Genomic DNA, 16,786 nt, shown 5'->3' on the forward strand with positions numbered 1-16,786 from the left:
GAGATCGTGACCTGGCTGAAGTCGGACGCTTAACCGACTGCGCCACCCAGGCACCCCTAAACCCAGTTCTTCTAACTTTGAAACGAGTGCTCTTACCAGCGTGGATGGAAACTGCTGACTCCAGCAGACTTTATGTGTCTTTGGTCTGTCTGTGTTCCTCTGAAGGCATCATGTGATCCAAGGAAATGCATTCACTGATCTTAGAGTCCATGATGAAAAAAGAAAAGAAACAAGTATTTGTTTCAAATCTAATTCTTGCCATACTGGGACAGTGATTGAAAATGGTAGCAACCTCTATACCTATGTTAAAATATATACAATACCGGGTAGGGCAAAAGTTGACCAATAAAAAATTACATCTTCATGTTCGTATATATTCCATAAATATATTTATATGATATATATGATGTGTATAGGAATATACATGATATATTTATATTTTATGATTATTTTTTAATTAGAGAGAGAGAGAGAGAGAGAGACGGCAAGCGAGGGAGTGGGACAGAGGGGGAGAGAGAAAGAATCTCAAGCAGACTCCACACTCAGCACAGAGCCTGACATGGGGCTTGATCCCAGGCCCTGGGATCATGACCTGAGCTGAAATCAAGAGCCGGACGTCCAACCATCTGAGCTACCCAGGCTCTCCTATATTTCATTTTTATAATTATATTTCACATTACATTTATATATTTCATATTATATATTTTAAATATATATTTTATATTTTATTTTCATCACATATATTTCTATATCCATTTCTATAATTTTAATTCTTGCACTTTTGAACAAATGTTTATATATCTGACGTTTCCAACGGAATTAAAATTTTGCTGTAAAAGCAGTAATAAGTTACCGTGCATTGAGTGTGCCCTATGAGAACTAAAAGAAAATTACTTCCTTCACCATAGTTAACATTCCAGTGACCTCTGCTAAGGCAGCCCTGAAAAATAACTTGCCATACCAACAGCTTAATGAGTAAGTCTGCCATTGTTTTCTTCCTTGTTTGTCCTCAACTGTGTGATAAATTTCAAAGATAAATTAGACCAATTAAATTCTGCCTCCACAGAGTACTGCTGGTTATAACAGTAAAACCAAAAGTCTTTCTAATTCCTTTCTCCACATTAACCCCAATCACTATTCCCACAGTAATCATGGTTAATAATTTATGAAACTTCCGAAGAATTTTTACATAGACACAAACAGATGTATATGCTTTTCCTAAGGGGCTCCTGAGCGGCTCAGTCGGTTAAGCGTCCAACTCTTGATTTCAGCTCAGGTCATGATCTCATGGTTTGTGGCTTCGAGCCCCGTGCTGGATTCTGTGCTGACAGTGCGGAGCCTGCTTGGGATTCTCTCTCTCCCTCTCTCTCTGCCCCTCCCTCCCTCACTCTCACTCTCTCTCTCAAAATAAATAAATAAACCTAAAAAAAATGGAAATACTGATACTATCTACATTACTCTATTTCCTTTGTTCTCATAACAAAAATTTAATTACCTTCAGACTCTATATTTCAAGTTCTAAATGTTCTCTGATACTCTGAAATTGTATTCAGTTCCTACTATAAGCTGATTTCCACGACTGGGATGGGGAATGGTAGGCAGACGCACAAGATGGAAAGGAGAGGTCATATGGAAAAGAAGAGTAAGCCAGTCAACAAGTTAGTAATCGGGAAGGGACATAAAATAAGTATGGAAATAACTGTAATATTTATTAATTCAGATGTTCATTCATTCATTCATTCGTTCATGATGATGAAGTATTCATACATCCAATAATAATTCCATAGGCAAGATGGAGAAACTGAGGCTAATTTCGGCCACTACTTCACAGCACAGCCATTAGATTCAATTCTTCCTCAATTCTGTGCTTTTTCTCCTCCCCTATGCCACAGACCATAGACGTACTGATTTGGCAGTGACTGAAGAGGCTCACTCTTACAACTCCCTATCCATCTGCCCCCTTGAATATATTCCCCCGTCACCTTGCAGCTAAAGGCTCTGTGATTAGGTTCTGGCAGTAAGATAAAAAGAGGTGATAGGTGCTAGTGCCTACCCTCCAATTTCTGCTTATCCCTTCCTTGCTGGGATGTAGACAGGTGTTGTGTGGTTACCAGAGTGGGTGTTTGTGGGGAGGGTGGATGGACTTCTGAATGTCCATAAAGGAGGATAAAGTAGACCTCAATGTGATCTGTCATTTTTTTTCATTCATTAAAAAAAAAAAAAAAAAAAACAACTTGGGACGCCTGGGTGACTCAATTGGTTGAGCATCTGACTCTTTTTTTTTTTTTTAATGTTTTTATTTATTTTTGAGACAGAGAGAGACAGAGCATGAAAGGGGGAGGGTCAGAGAAAGAGGGAGACACAGAATCTGAAACAGGCTCCAGGCTCCAAGCAGTCAGCACAGAGCCCGACACAGTGCTCGAACTCACATACCATGAGATCGTGACCTGAGCCGAAGTCGGAGGCTTAACCGACTGAGCCACCCAGGCGCCCCAAGCATCTGACTCTTGATTTCGGCTCAGGTGATGATCTCACAGTTTGTGGGATCGAGCCCTGTTGCCTGGGATTCTCTCTCTCCCTCTTTCTGCCCCTACCCCACTCTCTCTCTCTCTCTCTCAAAATAAACTTAAAAAAAAAAAAAAAAACCTTGAAGCAAATATGAAAACTGTTAGCAGTTATTTATTCTGGTTGGTGGGTACCTAACTCTTTTTAAAATGTTTGTATGCCTCTATACTTTTCAATGTTTTATCTATAATTTAAAATAAATTATAGAGAAACAAACTACAAGGGACTCTTAATACTAGAGAACAAACTGAGAGTTGCAGGAAGGGAGGCTGGTGGGAGATGGGCTAGATGGGTGATGGGCATTAAGGAGGGCACTTGTTGGGATGAGTACTGGGCTCAGTCCCACAAACTGCAAGAGATCATGACCTGAGCTGATATCAAGAGTCAGAAGCTTAACCCAAAAATATCTTAGATTCTAACGATCACTTTACAGTCATCAAAGACATTACAGGAAGTCACATTAGTTATGTCGCTTGGTTTCACATAAGAGAAAGGGAACCTTGTACTCTCCTTGAGCAGAAGCAATCTCCCAGAACATTAACACCAGATACGGCTACTTTGTGACAAAAACGTGAACCTTGTGCAAAAGGGCTAGAGAGTCAAGAGTAGATATTGACCAAATCTTGGGCCACATTAAAAAAAAAAAATCCACTGAATCTGTCCAGGTGATGCGCCAGGAAATATATCTGAAGAGAAAATTTGCCTAAGTCAATGGCTTTCAAACCTTTTTGACCTAGATCCACATGAAGGAATACGTCTTATGCTAGGATCCAGTTCATACATACATGTGTAAATCTAAAGGTTTCATGAAACAGCATTCACCTTTACTGTGAGTGATTCTATTTTCTTTTCTACTGTTTCTTTTTTAATTAAGTTGGTCCCTAGCCACTGAATTGTTTTTCAGCTCTCAGTTTGAAAAGGACTGTTATACCAGGGGTTGAATATATGCTGAATCGTATTAATTGAGATGGATTTAACTTAATTAAGAGGATTAAAGAAAACTTTATCTCATCCGTTCATTTATCAACAATGATTGAGTGGAGCCTGGGTGGCTCAGTAGGTCAGGTGTCAGGCTCTTGATCTCAGCTAGGGTCATGATCTCAAGGTTCCTGGGATCTAGCCCCACATGGGGCTCTGTGCTATTGGTACAGAGCCTGCTTGGGATTCTCTCTCTCCCTCTCTCTCTCTGCCTCCCCCCACCCCCCAAGCGGACACGTGAGCTTTCTCTCTCCCCCTCTCAAAATAAATAAACTAAAAAAACAAAAACAAAAAACAATGATTGAGTCAGGCCCTGTTCTGACTCCTGAGGTACAGCAATTAACAAAACAAAGTCCCCTATTCATAGAGCTTACGGTTATAGGGCTCTGCTGCCCAATAAAGTTACTAGCCATGGATATTTACATTTAAATTAGTCAAAATTAAATAGAAGTAAATACTCAGTTCCAGTGCCACACTAGCCACATTTCAGGTATTCAGTAGCCCCTTGTGGCCTATTGGCTACTGTATTAGAGCAGATACAGAACATTCCCATTATCAAAGTAAACTCTTTTGAACAGCTCTGCTCTAAAGGGAAGAATTTGCCTTGTAACTTGACTAAAGTAATGATTTGTTAGCAGAGTACAAAGAGCCTAGGTGAAAGGAGCAAGTGAAATCATTAACAGATCTCAGAATGAAGGGGTTCAGACCATGCACCAGGAATAGTCCAGCTGGCTCATTCCTCAGTCACCTTCTGTCACAGTCATAAACTACACTCCTACCTCCCTAATTCCGATTTAAGCAAGTTCCTTTTTCTGTAACTTGACGACTTTCTATACTACATGTAACCAGCCAGGAATTTCTCATTCTACATTAACGGTATTCTTGTTTTGCAAATCAATCTCGTATGAGTTTGGTAAATATTAACTTCCCTGAACTTGACCCCCAGTGAGTAAAGCGAACACTACTAAGCTGCGAACCAGACCCTTTGCACTGTGAGTACAGAAAGGACTACTAGTTGCCTACGTTCTTCCTTAATAACAAAATCCTGATTTCACTTAGGTGGCGACGAGCCAGTGTCCATGAGCTGGAAGACGACAGTGTGCGGCCTTCCCTGCAAGTAGATGTATCCATGTAATTGTTTGGTGGGATTGTGGCCAGGGTACAGGGGTGCAAGGGCACCTGGCTCCGGCGGTTGCGGGGGGGGGGGGTCCCAAACAGACCAGATTCGGTCACTCACTGCTGACAAAATCCAACGGCAGAGAGATGAGTGGCAGTGAAACAGGCAAAGGACTAGGGTCTCAAAGACTGTCTCCCAAGTGCTGAAAATACTTCCGGCTTTACGTAAGGAAAGTGTGGGGCAAAGGTGGGTGGGTAAATGCAGGTGAGCAGTGAAGGTCAAATTCATCATTGTTTTGGAGTCAATCACGGGTGGTGTCTTATGGGATCAGGGCGGTCCTCATGGCGTGAGGGGGTAGTTTTGATTCCTGTTGAGGATGGATGCTTTTGCCCTCAGGATCTTCCATCTGAGCTAAGAGCCAAGCTGGAAAGAAGAATCCAACTAGAAAGCTTGAGGTCAAAATGGAGGCAGAGGAAATCCTCTTTCAGGGCTTCTGGAATAGCTCCTTAGAAGGGAAACACACAGCTGGAATGTACCTCTCTTGTCCTCCCCTTTTCTTGCAGCCTGCAAGGTGAATGTGATGGTTGGAGTTCCAGAATCTATTGTAGACCACGTAGGTGGTGAAGAAAGGAAGATCCTAGGCCCCTCGTGCCCATGAAGCCACCAAATCAGGCTGGACTGCATATCCCTGAATTTTATATGAGAGAATAACCCCTTATATTGAAGCTATTGTAGTCAAGCCTGAACTGATAAAATGGGTGAACTCTCATGAGGTGCTTTTCTCCTGTGACGACTTGTGTGAAAAGGCCGCAAGTCATGGTCTTTGAGACCTCTTCAATTGTGAGAGATAACAAGTCATATTCAGCTGTAAAATTTAGGACCATCTTAGATTTTTGTTATACGTCCCTGAGCAAATGATTGTAAGAAATTAAATATCATAGAAAATTTCAAATGATGCCAAAGCAAAAGCTAATCAGTTAGATAAAGGCCAAATCCTTCCAATTTGTCAGTGGCTTGCAATTAGTGAATAATTTTCCCTATTTAAATTACTGGTGTTCTAAGTAGGTATTTTCAAGGTACAGCACAGAGTTTTTCAGTCAACAGGATGGAGCTTACAAAATATCCGAAATTTCAAATCAGATTTTCCTAAGATTTTTTTTATGATTTCAAGTCTCTGAATTACCATGAGCTATCAAACATTAACCTGAGTTAGAAATCTCATGACACAAGTTGAATTCTTTCAGGGATTTGCAATTAACGTTATGATTAAATAGAACGTCTTTAATACAACTAAATCCCTAAAATATCTCCAAATAGCATAATTAGAGGATTAATGGAATAGTTTCAGCAATATTTTATAAAGTAATAAAATATGAGAAGAATTATGCATCCAAATTCAACCAATATTTATTGACAACCTATTAAGGACACCAGGCTTTTTTCATTGCCTTATTTAAGATCCCCAAACCCCCCTTTTTTGTTTAATGTTTATTTTTGAGTGAGAGACAGAGTGCGAGCGGGGGAGGGGCAGAGAGTTGGAGGGGGGGCGGGGGATGGGACACAGGTTCCGAAATCTCTGAGCTGACAGCACAGAGCTAGATGTGGGGCTACAACTCACAAACTGAGATCATGACCTGAGCCAAATTTGGAAGCCAGACGCTTAACCATCTGAGCCACTGAGGCACCCCCTCCAAAACCGCTTAACTCTGAAAACACTCCATTCTATGCTTGGGCTTAGGGAACCTGGCTTTCCTAAGGCTGCAGGACTAGTAACAGATGAAGCCAAGATTTCAGTCTAAGGTCCTTCAACTTCAGCACTCTTTTTCTCTGTGGCTTTTTAAAAACTTGAAAAAAATGTTTTTAATTGAACATGTAACTGGAGAGGAACGGAGGGAGCAGTTTAGGCGTACTGTATCAGTAAATGGGAATATTTCTAAATAACTTAAAATGTTAAAGCTGAGGAAAATAATTGATGATATGCCTGGGATAATCTGTTTCACTCCTAACATCCCAGAAATAATTCCGAGGTTTGAAAGACCCTCCAGAGACCATCTGTCAGATGTCCATTTGTTTTCAAATCGCCTTCATGCCATTTTTTAGTTTCTTCCCAGTTACCCAGGGCCTTCTGGGCTGCCCTTCTGGGAGGATACTATTTCCTGGCTCTTTTCCCTTTTAACTCTTCCATCATCTCAATGCACTGTCCTATGCTCTGCTCTTTCCCAAGAGCTGCGCTCTCTTATTGGGCAGAATGCTTTATTACCGCATTTAGGAAAAAAAAAAAAGTTAATGTATTATAATTGCCCGATTATTTGACCTACTAGAACAAAAACTTCTGTTAAGGATAGGGCTGGTTTTAACTTGTTTACAATTAGGACGTCCGTGCAAAACCCAGTGCTAGGGACCCCACAGAGCATAAAAAATACTCGTGGAATGAAACAAGCTCTCGGGTTTCACGCAAAAAGGGAAATTGTTTCACTAGGAGTTTATTTTGCTTTACACCTAATAATTGGGTCTAAAGTCCAAATAACATTTGAGCGGGTGGGAAACTCCCTATTTCTAACTCTCCAGCATCTAGGATAGAATTTCGACGTCATCTTAAAGTGACAATATAGCCCTTTTATCAAACCAAGGACCTAATTCAAGACCCAGTGCAAAACAAAGTTCTCCAGCAGTCGGCCTCAGGAATCCGCAAGCTTTCGAACACGGAACCCAACTGGGAGATGGAAACCCCATCATGTAAACTCCCACGACACCTTCCTTCCTTCCCACAGACTTTCAGCATCCCCACGACGGATCCGAGGGCTGGCGGGACTACCTGTAGCCCACCACCCGGACTCAGTCCTGTCCCACGAAGGCGTCCGAAAACTACAGCTGGGGCAAGCGCCTGGGCCAAATGCTAAAAAGTTCCCCGAGGCCTTGCGAGACCCAGGAGGGAGGCCAAAACCCGGCCTCTGCCCTCATCGTCGTGGACAGCCTCGCGGTCTCCCCCAGCCCCGACCCTCCGTAAACGCGAACTACTCTGCAACAGTTGACATTTGGGTTCCCAGAAAAGGGTGGGAGCTGCGGGGCAGAGGCGTCGGGCGGAAGCTTGAAGAGATTTCATCTACGCTCCACCCGGTCCCACCTCCCAGGACAGCCCGGCAGGGCAGGTAGGGGCAGGGCCCCAGGCCCGGCTTCCCCCACTCTCCCCACCCGGGGCCGGAAACCCCTTTCCCCTCCCTCCAGAGCTCCCCTCCCCCACCACGAGAGCGGCGGACCTCGGCATTGTGTACCAGGGACGAGTCCCCGGATGCTCGCCTCTCCTCCCCGGCCCGCGCCTTGGCTCCACCCCCAGCGCGCCTCTGCGTGCCACGTCACCGCTTGCAGCGCTTCCGGAGGCGCAGCGGGCGATGACGTAGGGGGACGTGCCCTCTATATGAGGTTGGGGAGCGGCTGAGTCGGCCTTTTCCGCCCGCTCCCCCCTCCCCCCGAGTGCCGCTCCGGCTGCACCGCGCTCGCTCAGAGCTCCCGGCTCCTGCTAAGCTAGCGCCGCCGTCGTCTCTCCCCGGCCGCCGTCATGATCATCTACCGGGACCTCATCAGCCGTGAGTCGTGACTGCACTACTCCTACTGCCGCGCGCAGGGGACAGGGGTGCGGGTGGGGGCGGGGGAGACGGACGCCCCTGCTGTCGTGGGCCTAGGGGACGCTGGCGGCCTTTCCGGGAGCGAGGAGGCGTCGGCGCCTGGGGCACGCGTCGGGGTTTCGAGCGCCCGGGGAGGGGTGGGGGCCGCGTGCGGCCGGCTGGCGCGGGAAATGGCGCCGGTTCCAGGCCTCCGGGCGCACCGTGACCGGCGGGTTTGTGTCCCCGAGCAGATGATGAGATGTTCTCCGACATCTACAAGATCCGGGAGATCGCGGACGGGCTGTGCCTGGAGGTGGAGGGGAAGGTGAGTCGGTCGGGCCGCGGCGCGGGGGAGGCAAGGCCGGGCAGGCTCGGGTTTCCGCCGCACCCCCGCCCGAAGTTGTGCAATCCTCTCCGCTGCCTCCTGGCGGAGGAGACGCTTTTTCCGGGCTCGGGTTTTTCTAGAAAAGTGGAGGCGGAGCTGAGCCTGGAAATAGGTCCGCCGGCTTGGCGCCCATCCTCCTCCCGGGCGATCCGGGACAGGTAGCCCCGAGTTGGGAGCCCCGAGCCTTTCCACATTTGCTTTATCCGTACTTGCTCATCGACCTAAAATCCCACACAGAACTTCTCCTTGGGTGTAAATGATCCCGTTTTTGTTGCAGTCAACAAAGAATTCCTGTTGAGTTATGGTGTTTCAGGAAATTTCGCGGTGCATGACTTTTTTCTCCATAACGATGTGTTAGTGGTTTTTTAACAAGAGTCCGAAGTGTCTGGGGGGACGATGATGGAAGCATGAGCTGCTGACATAGATCTTCGGGACGCGTTTATACTAAGGTCAAAAGTGTTTGAAGCAACTATTTTTTCTTGATGTAGATGGTCAGTAGGACAGAGGGTAACATTGATGACTCGCTCATTGGTGGAAATGCCTCCGCCGAAGGCCCTGAGGGCGAAGGTACCGAGAGCACAGTAATCACTGGTGTGGATATTGTCATGAACCATCACTTGCAGGAAACCAGCTTCACAAAGGAAGCCTACAAGAAGTACATCAAAGATTACATGAAATCGTAAGTGAACCTGGTGCAACCCTCCTACTGTCTGGAATCCTGGGGATTTAGGAATATGCTCACTTTGAGGTTCTTAGCAGGCATACTTGGCGAAAGGTCTGAACCTTTTTCTGTGGATGAGCTCATGGGGATAGTTGCTTTTCTAGAAGTAAACTGGTGGGAGCATACTGGAGCATGCAGCGTGGTTTCAGCCTTTTAGAATCTTATTTTGGAAATAACATGAAATCCAAAATTGTGAACGGTCTTGAAACTTGCCTCTTGTGAGCTACTAGTTTCTTGATTGTGCCATGTTAATTTTGCCCAGTGACAGCTAGTTGCCCTTTCAGTGGTTGCTGGATTCAGTTTGGGTTTCTTTAGTGAATAAAAATTTGTTTTGCTGAGAACTCCATACTTTAACCTGTTAATGAAATATTGTTGTAGAATCAAAGGCAAGCTTGAAGAACAGAGGCCAGAAAGAGTAAAACCTTTTATGACAGGGGCTGCAGAACAAATCAAGCACATCCTTGCTAATTTCAAAAATTACCAGGTAAATACCTTAAGTGTTTGTATCAAAGCATTGTATAATCTTAACTGCCAGCGCAACAAATTGCTTGATGAACCTTTGATGTAATTGTGGCTATTTCCTGGGTCTTGTGAGCGGTTTAAATACTTCATAGATTGAATTCCAGTAGTCTGGGCTGTGGAAAGTAGCCTTCCCTGCTCCCAAGTGTGTTTCCAGATCTTGCCTTGTTGCAGAATCTCTTCCCTACTTGCTTCCCGGATGACTTTTTTCATTTCTTCCTCTCTGGAATTGCTTGTTAACGTCCTAGGTGGTCTTCCAGTTTTCTTTCTAATTTACAAGTCCAGTGTGTTACTGCCAGTAGAGTTCTTTCTAAACTTGTTCTGTTGGGAAACTCAGTGACTTTGCCTTACTTCTAAGACTTAATACCCTGGCTCTTTTTTTTTTTTGTTTAATGTGCTCTTTCATTGTATGTTCCCTGTGCTTGATGATGTAAACAGGCTTTTACAGAGTTTGGAATTGTATATGTGGGGATGAGAGAGTAAGTTTCCAGAACGCCTAAAGTGTTCCTAGATTGTTCTGTACTTACTTTGCTCATTTATTAGTGTCATTTGGTGAACAGGAAGTTTGTTTTTTTTTTTTGGTTTTTTTCCCCCTCTCCTGGTGAAAGTCTCTCTTAAATTGTGGTTTTCTAAATTCTCCTTTGATTGTTTCATCGTAGTTTGTTTTGGTATGATGTGTATATAAAGGTCTAATCCTGGGTATTTGTTTGCTTCCTGAGTTCTTTATTGGTGAAAACATGAATCCGGACGGCATGGTTGCCCTGCTGGACTACCGCGAGGATGGTGTGACTCCATATATGATCTTCTTTAAGGACGGTTTAGAAATGGAAAAATGTGTAAGTATCAGGAAGTGGGTTGAGATCCGCATTGTAAAAATGGACACATCTCAGATGTGACTCCTTGTTTCCTGCCACTGGGATGGTTAGAATGGGTTTTACAACACTCTTGAAAGATACAGGTCTGGGTCTTCTTTCTCTTTCTTTGGGGGGTCTAAAAGGGTTGTGTTTTACACGGAAGAGATTTTTATGGCACAGAAAGGCACTTAAGAGTTTTTTTTATCTACACAGAAAGCTTGTCTTTGGGCGGCTTAAATCCTAGCTTCCACGCTAAACTGATGAGAAACAGCACTGTGTTAATTTTCCCCTGTAGAAATGGCCCCCTTTGTATTTTGCCACACGTGTGCGTGAGTAGCATGTATGGCACGAAACGTTTTCCACTTTGGTTTACTGATAACGGGCAACTGGTCATTGAAAGTCTTGACGTTACTAGCTTTTAGTAAATAAAGTTAGAGCTGGCTGCTGACCCGCGACGCAGACTGCTTTAGTAAAACTAAATGAATGTCTACTATGCACGGAATTGCTGGAGGCAGTACAGAAATGAAAGTATTCATCATCCTAGCTCTCCCAGGGCTTCCATATAAATCAGGAGCAAGATAAACTTTAGGCTACACTAAATAAGATCAGAGGCAACAGTGGACTAAAATATCCCCGGATGGTACAGATGATTCGGTGAGGGGATCATCCCAGGCTTGTCTGAGGTTTTTGTTGGTGGAACGTGTGAGTGGGACTTGCTCCAGAATGAGGCATCTAGAAAATGTGCTACCTCTGAGTTGGTAAGGATGGCTCTGCATCCACTGATAGACCTCGAACAGTTGGCCGTTGTTCTTTTGGTTTGCACTAGGATGCGAAAGGAAAAAATCCCCGCGCTTTCTGTCTGTCTTTGTGGCAGCCCGGATTGAACAGGGGAATACACCTAGAGCCTAGAAATGTTAAATGTATTTTCGCATTGGCTAAAAGTGTTAATTCAGGCTTCCTTGTTTTTACAGTAACGAATTTGGCTCTTAACTTTGGACGTATCACCTGTCGTCCTAGCTGGCTCCTACTCATCCACACGACACCAGGACTTAGACGAATGGGACTGACGTCATCTTGAGCTCTTCATTTATTTTGACCTTGGTTTATTTGGAGCGGAGGCATTGTTTTTAAGAAAACATGTCATGTAGGTTGTTTAAAAATAAAATGCATTTAAACTCATTTGAGAGAATGCCTCTTAGTTTAATACATATTTAAATCCATCCTGTGTAGTGTCCTGGAGAAGCTAGAGCCTGGTTGTAGACTACTGCTAGAAAGCATAAGACTGCCTGCAGATAACTTCTACAGTGAGAACTACTTCTGGGACTGCCATATAAAAAACAAGGACCCAAAGTCTTAATTCTGAGTTCAAGGAAAGGGAGAGACCATGCTCATAGCTGTGCCAACATTTGGAGTGGATTCCTCACACATTTCATCACCTGCAAACGGAAGTAGTTAACTCTGGAAGAGATTACCAAAAGAATAAAAAGAGACTAATACGGTTGGAAGCAAAGTTTTGTCTGATCTTATTTATCCTAAATCAAGTAGAGCCAAGTTCTAGAGAAATCTAGACCTCCTGGAATGCGTGTGTCAAACTCCCTGGAATGGGGTCGGCAGACTGGCTTGTCTTGCCACCTCTTTTCGTGTGACTTTGAGGTGGTGGTTTACATTCTCAAACGGTTGGGAGAAAATAGCTGGTGGGATATGAAAATGTCAATTTGTCCAGTTTGTTTTGACCACTGCTGTGCTCATTTGCTTACATACTGATGGGCTCTTCGCGGTAAGAGCAGAGTATGACAGACCTTAAGGCCTGCAGATGCTAAAACAACCACGTGACCGTTCACAAGGCTTTCCAGGCCCGGCTTTGAAAGATGGAATGTGGGAGAGCTGGTGGGCAGAGGAAAATCAACTGCTGTGTCCTGTATCTAAAAGGGCTGTGGGTGTCAGAAATAGAATACTGGAAATGCATCTATTTGACAGGCCTGGAGCAGTTCCCATCTGCTGCTAAGGTTTCCACTAGAGATGCAAGAAAAAAGTGTCCTCGCGCTTTCTGTCTGTCTGCTCGTGGCAGTTAAGATTGAAAGGGGGAATACAGGACAAAAACGTGGGAGAGAGTTTCTGCAACTCCGAAGTACCCCGGTCAACAACGAAGACCTTGTTTTACTCCAGAGGATCTAAAATGAGTTTTATGAGAGAAGTGTTGGGAAAATGATTGCCCAGAGACCCTTGCCTTTTGATTAATTCCACTTTTAAAAGCTTAGGGGTTAAAACTAAATTGAAGGCAAGCCAGTGACTCATCTGGTCATCCGACACATGAACCCAGGATGAGTCCAGTGACTTAGCTATGTGGCATTTGCCCTAAGAGTCCATTATGTGGCTCGGAACCTGAGACCTGCCAAGGTTGGAGGTGTCCCCTGATGATTGGTAGAAGTAAACCCAAATACTGGGAACCAGGCTGGTAGCAATTTAAGCATTTTGGTATGACCTTAAAATCTAGAAAAAGTGCCAGTCCCTAATCTAGGAGGCCACATGGCCCTCTCAAACGGGAAAGAATTTTCAGGCAGTGGTCTGAGCTGTGAGTAGGGCCACCTGATGGTGGGAGAGGTCTTGAGGTCCCATCTGTACTGAAACCTGATTTAGTGAACTAGCCATAGAAACCAGTGGAAGAACAGGAGTGGCAATGCAGAGGCTTTGTAGGAAGTGAAGAATTCAGGTCAGTGAAACCTAGGAATGCTTATTTTAGCCTGGTTAAGATACTTTGTGTGAGAGTAACAGCTTATGTGTATTTGTGTATATGTCAGAAGGCCTGTCATTTTATGTCCCTTAATGATGCTGAGATCGGTAACAGGCACGTTCCTAGTGTCGTTTAAGCCCTCGGCTTTGTTACATGTATGGAGAAAAATTGAAAAAGGACTTTCATGGTGTTGTCTGGGAAGGCCTCTGTAATGTGATTTAAATAGGAACCTGAAAGCAAGTAAGTAGACTATGGATGTCGGGGCAGAACATTCCAAGCAAAGAAACGCAAACGCAGAGTCTGAAGTGCAGTGTGCTTGACATGTTCTGGGGACACGGTGGCCAGTTGGACCCACGATGATAAGGGGAAAAGTTAAGGCATAAAAATGAGTATCCAGGAAAAGAGGAAACCAGATTAATGTAAGAAGGCCATAGGCAGGCTTTGAGCAGAAGGGTGACATGATATGACCTAATGAATTGGGTAAACAATTGACTCTTAGGAGGGGAAAGAAGAGGTCTAAGGATTTAAAGAGAGCCTGAGAGATTTCAATGCATGATCTTTGAAGCCAGAACACCCTGAGATCACTTAGGATAGACTCTGCCCTCCAGCGTACAGCTTGAGATTGGTCAGCATGATGAACTGGCAAAGGTGATTCAGAAGGAACTGGTCCCAGAGGTAGGAAAATGATGGGAGTGGTCTGGAAGTCCAGTGGACTGTTTGAGAGTTACCTGTTGCCAAACTAGTCAAGGTGAGGGCCAAGAAGGCGAACTTGACGAATGTTTGGCTTGAATAAGGGGAAGAAAGCCTGGCAAAAATGGACTCAACGAACAACCAGCATGTTGCCCATGAACTGTCCGTAGAAACAGGTGACGCTTGAGCAACACAGGTGTAACTTGCATGAGCACACTTAGACTTTACGGTGCCATAAAGTAGTTCATGCTTTTTTTCCTCTAGCTTTATTCTAAGGCTACAGTATACAACATACAAGGTATGTTTTAATGTGCTGTTGGCAAGGCTTCTGGTCAACAGTAGGCCAGTAAGTATTTGGGAGTCGAAGGTTAGTGTGCAGATTTTTCACAGGGCGGGTGGTGCCTTAAATCCCTGTGTTTAAGGATCGACTACGTGTTTTTTATTGCCTGTTCATCTGCTTAAGTAATAGGTGTGTGAATGACTCCTTTGAGTCAATAGACCTTTTTCTTAAAATAGAACTTGCATTGATCTAAGTTCCATCATCTGAACTTGAGGGTTAACCAATAACTACAAACTAAATTGGTAATGACAGTTAAGGTAAATTTTAACAGTAAGAACCTCAACCAACTCAAAGACACTGATGCAAAAGTGTCCTAAAGTTCTGAGCGTATGCATGGGGCAGAGCGACCTTGGCTGGCAGCCAGAATATTCACGACAATAGAATTTAAATCAGGAGGATGTTAATGAATGAGGAGAGATCACACCTTAGCGACCAGAATTTGTACTTACGTTGCTGCTACGCAACTCATACTTCTATGATAAAAGCACAACAGCCCCCCGGTGGGCCACAAACCTATTCCTTCAAAAGAGCTCCAGCTTTGTGGCAATGGGTACCTGTTTCCAGAGACTGCCCATAAGAACCGAGTGCCCGACCTGATGTTTTGGGGCGATCCATGATCCTCTGGGGCTATGGATCATACGTGAAAATCACTTTTCCTTTGATGCTGCCCCAAAATGACTTAACTTTGGATATTTAGTTCTTTGGCTAACTTTTAATATTCCATCATACCAAAGGTAAAATCTGACTAAAGCGTTTAACAGAACACAACTAAAGAAAAAGGTGCTGGGGCGCCTGGCTGGCTCAGTTGGTAGAGCGTGCAACTCGATCCTGGGGTTGTGAGTTCAAGCCCCACATTGGGTGTAGGGATTAATTAAAAATAGTCTGGAAAAAAAAAATGCTATGCACCCTCTGTTGAAATAGTTAACTGCTGTGACAGAAGCAATCGAAGTACAAGGTACGTTCTTTAAGCTTGGAGTTTGAATATAAAGTTGCAAATCCTAATGAGGCTGGTAGTTTATATTTATCCCACTAAATTCCTCCAAATCCATCCCTAAGTGCAGCAGTGGTACATGTGACCATAAGGCTTGTTGGCAGTCCAAAGCCTGTTTCTTTTTCTTTTTCTTTTTTTTTTTAAACTATTGTGGGGCATGTTTTTAGCTACTGGAACATTCCAGTTTATTTCCTAAGCTAGTAGATTGTGGATTTGTGCTATTCTACATGGTTTCTTACAACAGCCTGGAAATTCACATACAAGATTCCTCCGTATGCTGGGCCATGAGAACCTTAAGTAGATGTGATGTTAGCAAGAGTCTATACAATTGAGAGAAATGTCAACGTTGAGCCTAGGGGAAGATTCTTTTCAAAGTAACTGTTCAGTGACGTTTCCTTCAATCACTGATGCCTCTCCTCCGCCCCCTCCAGGATTTACTTGACATCTCCCTTCGTTTATATGTGTAGTATTCTTCTGAGCTGGAGGTAAAGCAGGAAGCATGGAGATGGGGGGGCCTTATGGAGTGCTTTTGTATTAATGCATCAAAATTTGACACGGAGAAGTGAGAATTGAGACATCGGATGACTCACTTGGGTCCTCTGTGGGAGAGGACATGAACCACAGTTGGCTAGCCAAGACCGCAGCACTTTCCAGTAGTTTCGTAGAGCTATGCTAGACCTTCAGTCCTGAGATTCTAAGCGTGACACTAGAAATCTCGTCTCGTACTTGGTAATTTTCTTCATGTGTAAAGATGGCGGAGAAGTTCTAGTTTATCTTCAAGTGCTGCTTGCCCATGGCCTCACCTGGAGCACAGGATTATAAGGGGACTCTACCCAGAGCATTAAATCTGCTATTCCCTAAGCAGCTGGTAGAGCTCTGGTAAGTCACAGAGAAAGTTGGTATTTTGTGGGCATGTATTCAAAACAGCTATGCATGTAATTTTCTTAAGTACAGGAATTTGGAAGTCTCCCTCAAGAACTGCTAATTTGTTTTGTGAGTCACGTGTCCAAACTAATATTCATCCTAGAGTGGAGGTGGGAATCAGCAAGAAAAAGGAGGAAATAACTACATTAACACCTATTTTGGCTACCTTATCGATGTGGCATAATGGAGCTCAACAGATGGCAAGTATACACTCGGTCTTTCTCCCCATCCCTCTTAAGTCTCCTCCCCCATATTAACATGAGGGCGGCCCACATTGATGGGTTTTGTCAAATGGAACATGGGCCGGGTGGCCCCACCCCTGGCGACTGCCATGATACCAGCAGGACGGTAAATACCAACTGCTGGCAT

The 16,786-nt window shown here is 44.3% G+C and overlaps 1 protein-coding gene and 2 non-coding genes across 4 annotated transcripts; all 3 read left to right on the plus strand.

Moving 5' to 3' along the window:
• Nucleotides 1-8,081: 8,081 nt before the first annotated feature.
• Nucleotides 8,082-12,251, plus strand: TPT1 (tumor protein, translationally-controlled 1). 2 transcript variants are annotated; one of them, XR_006594862.1, is made up of 7 exons: nt 8,082-8,244; nt 8,514-8,587; nt 9,136-9,326; nt 9,747-9,852; nt 10,607-10,723; nt 11,713-11,885; nt 11,972-12,251. XR_006594862.1 is itself a non-coding variant. In XM_003980403.6 (6 exons), exons 1-6 carry the CDS (start codon nt 8,217-8,219, stop codon nt 11,713-11,715), a joined length of 519 nt encoding a protein of 172 aa, XP_003980452.1. In that variant the 5' UTR covers nt 8,082-8,216; the 3' UTR covers nt 11,716-11,920. The 2 variants fall into 2 exon arrangements, 1 of the variants encoding a protein (XP_003980452.1); XM_003980403.6 differs by lacking the exon at nt 11,972-12,251 and having other exon boundaries at nt 11,713-11,920.
• LOC111557013 lies at nt 11,512-11,641 on the plus strand. Its single transcript, XR_002736741.1, has one exon. It is a non-coding gene; the product is annotated as a small nucleolar RNA SNORA31 (small nucleolar RNA).
• Nucleotides 12,252-12,701: 450 nt separating the features above from the next.
• On the plus strand, nt 12,702-12,835 carry LOC111557014. Its single transcript, XR_002736745.1, has one exon. It is a non-coding gene; the product is annotated as a small nucleolar RNA SNORA31 (small nucleolar RNA).
• Nucleotides 12,836-16,786: the final 3,951 nt, after the last annotated feature.

The sequence above is a fragment of the Felis catus genome, chromosome A1, assembly GCF_018350175.1.
Source record: "Felis catus isolate Fca126 chromosome A1, F.catus_Fca126_mat1.0, whole genome shotgun sequence".
Lineage (NCBI taxonomy): Eukaryota > Metazoa > Chordata > Mammalia > Carnivora > Felidae > Felis > Felis catus.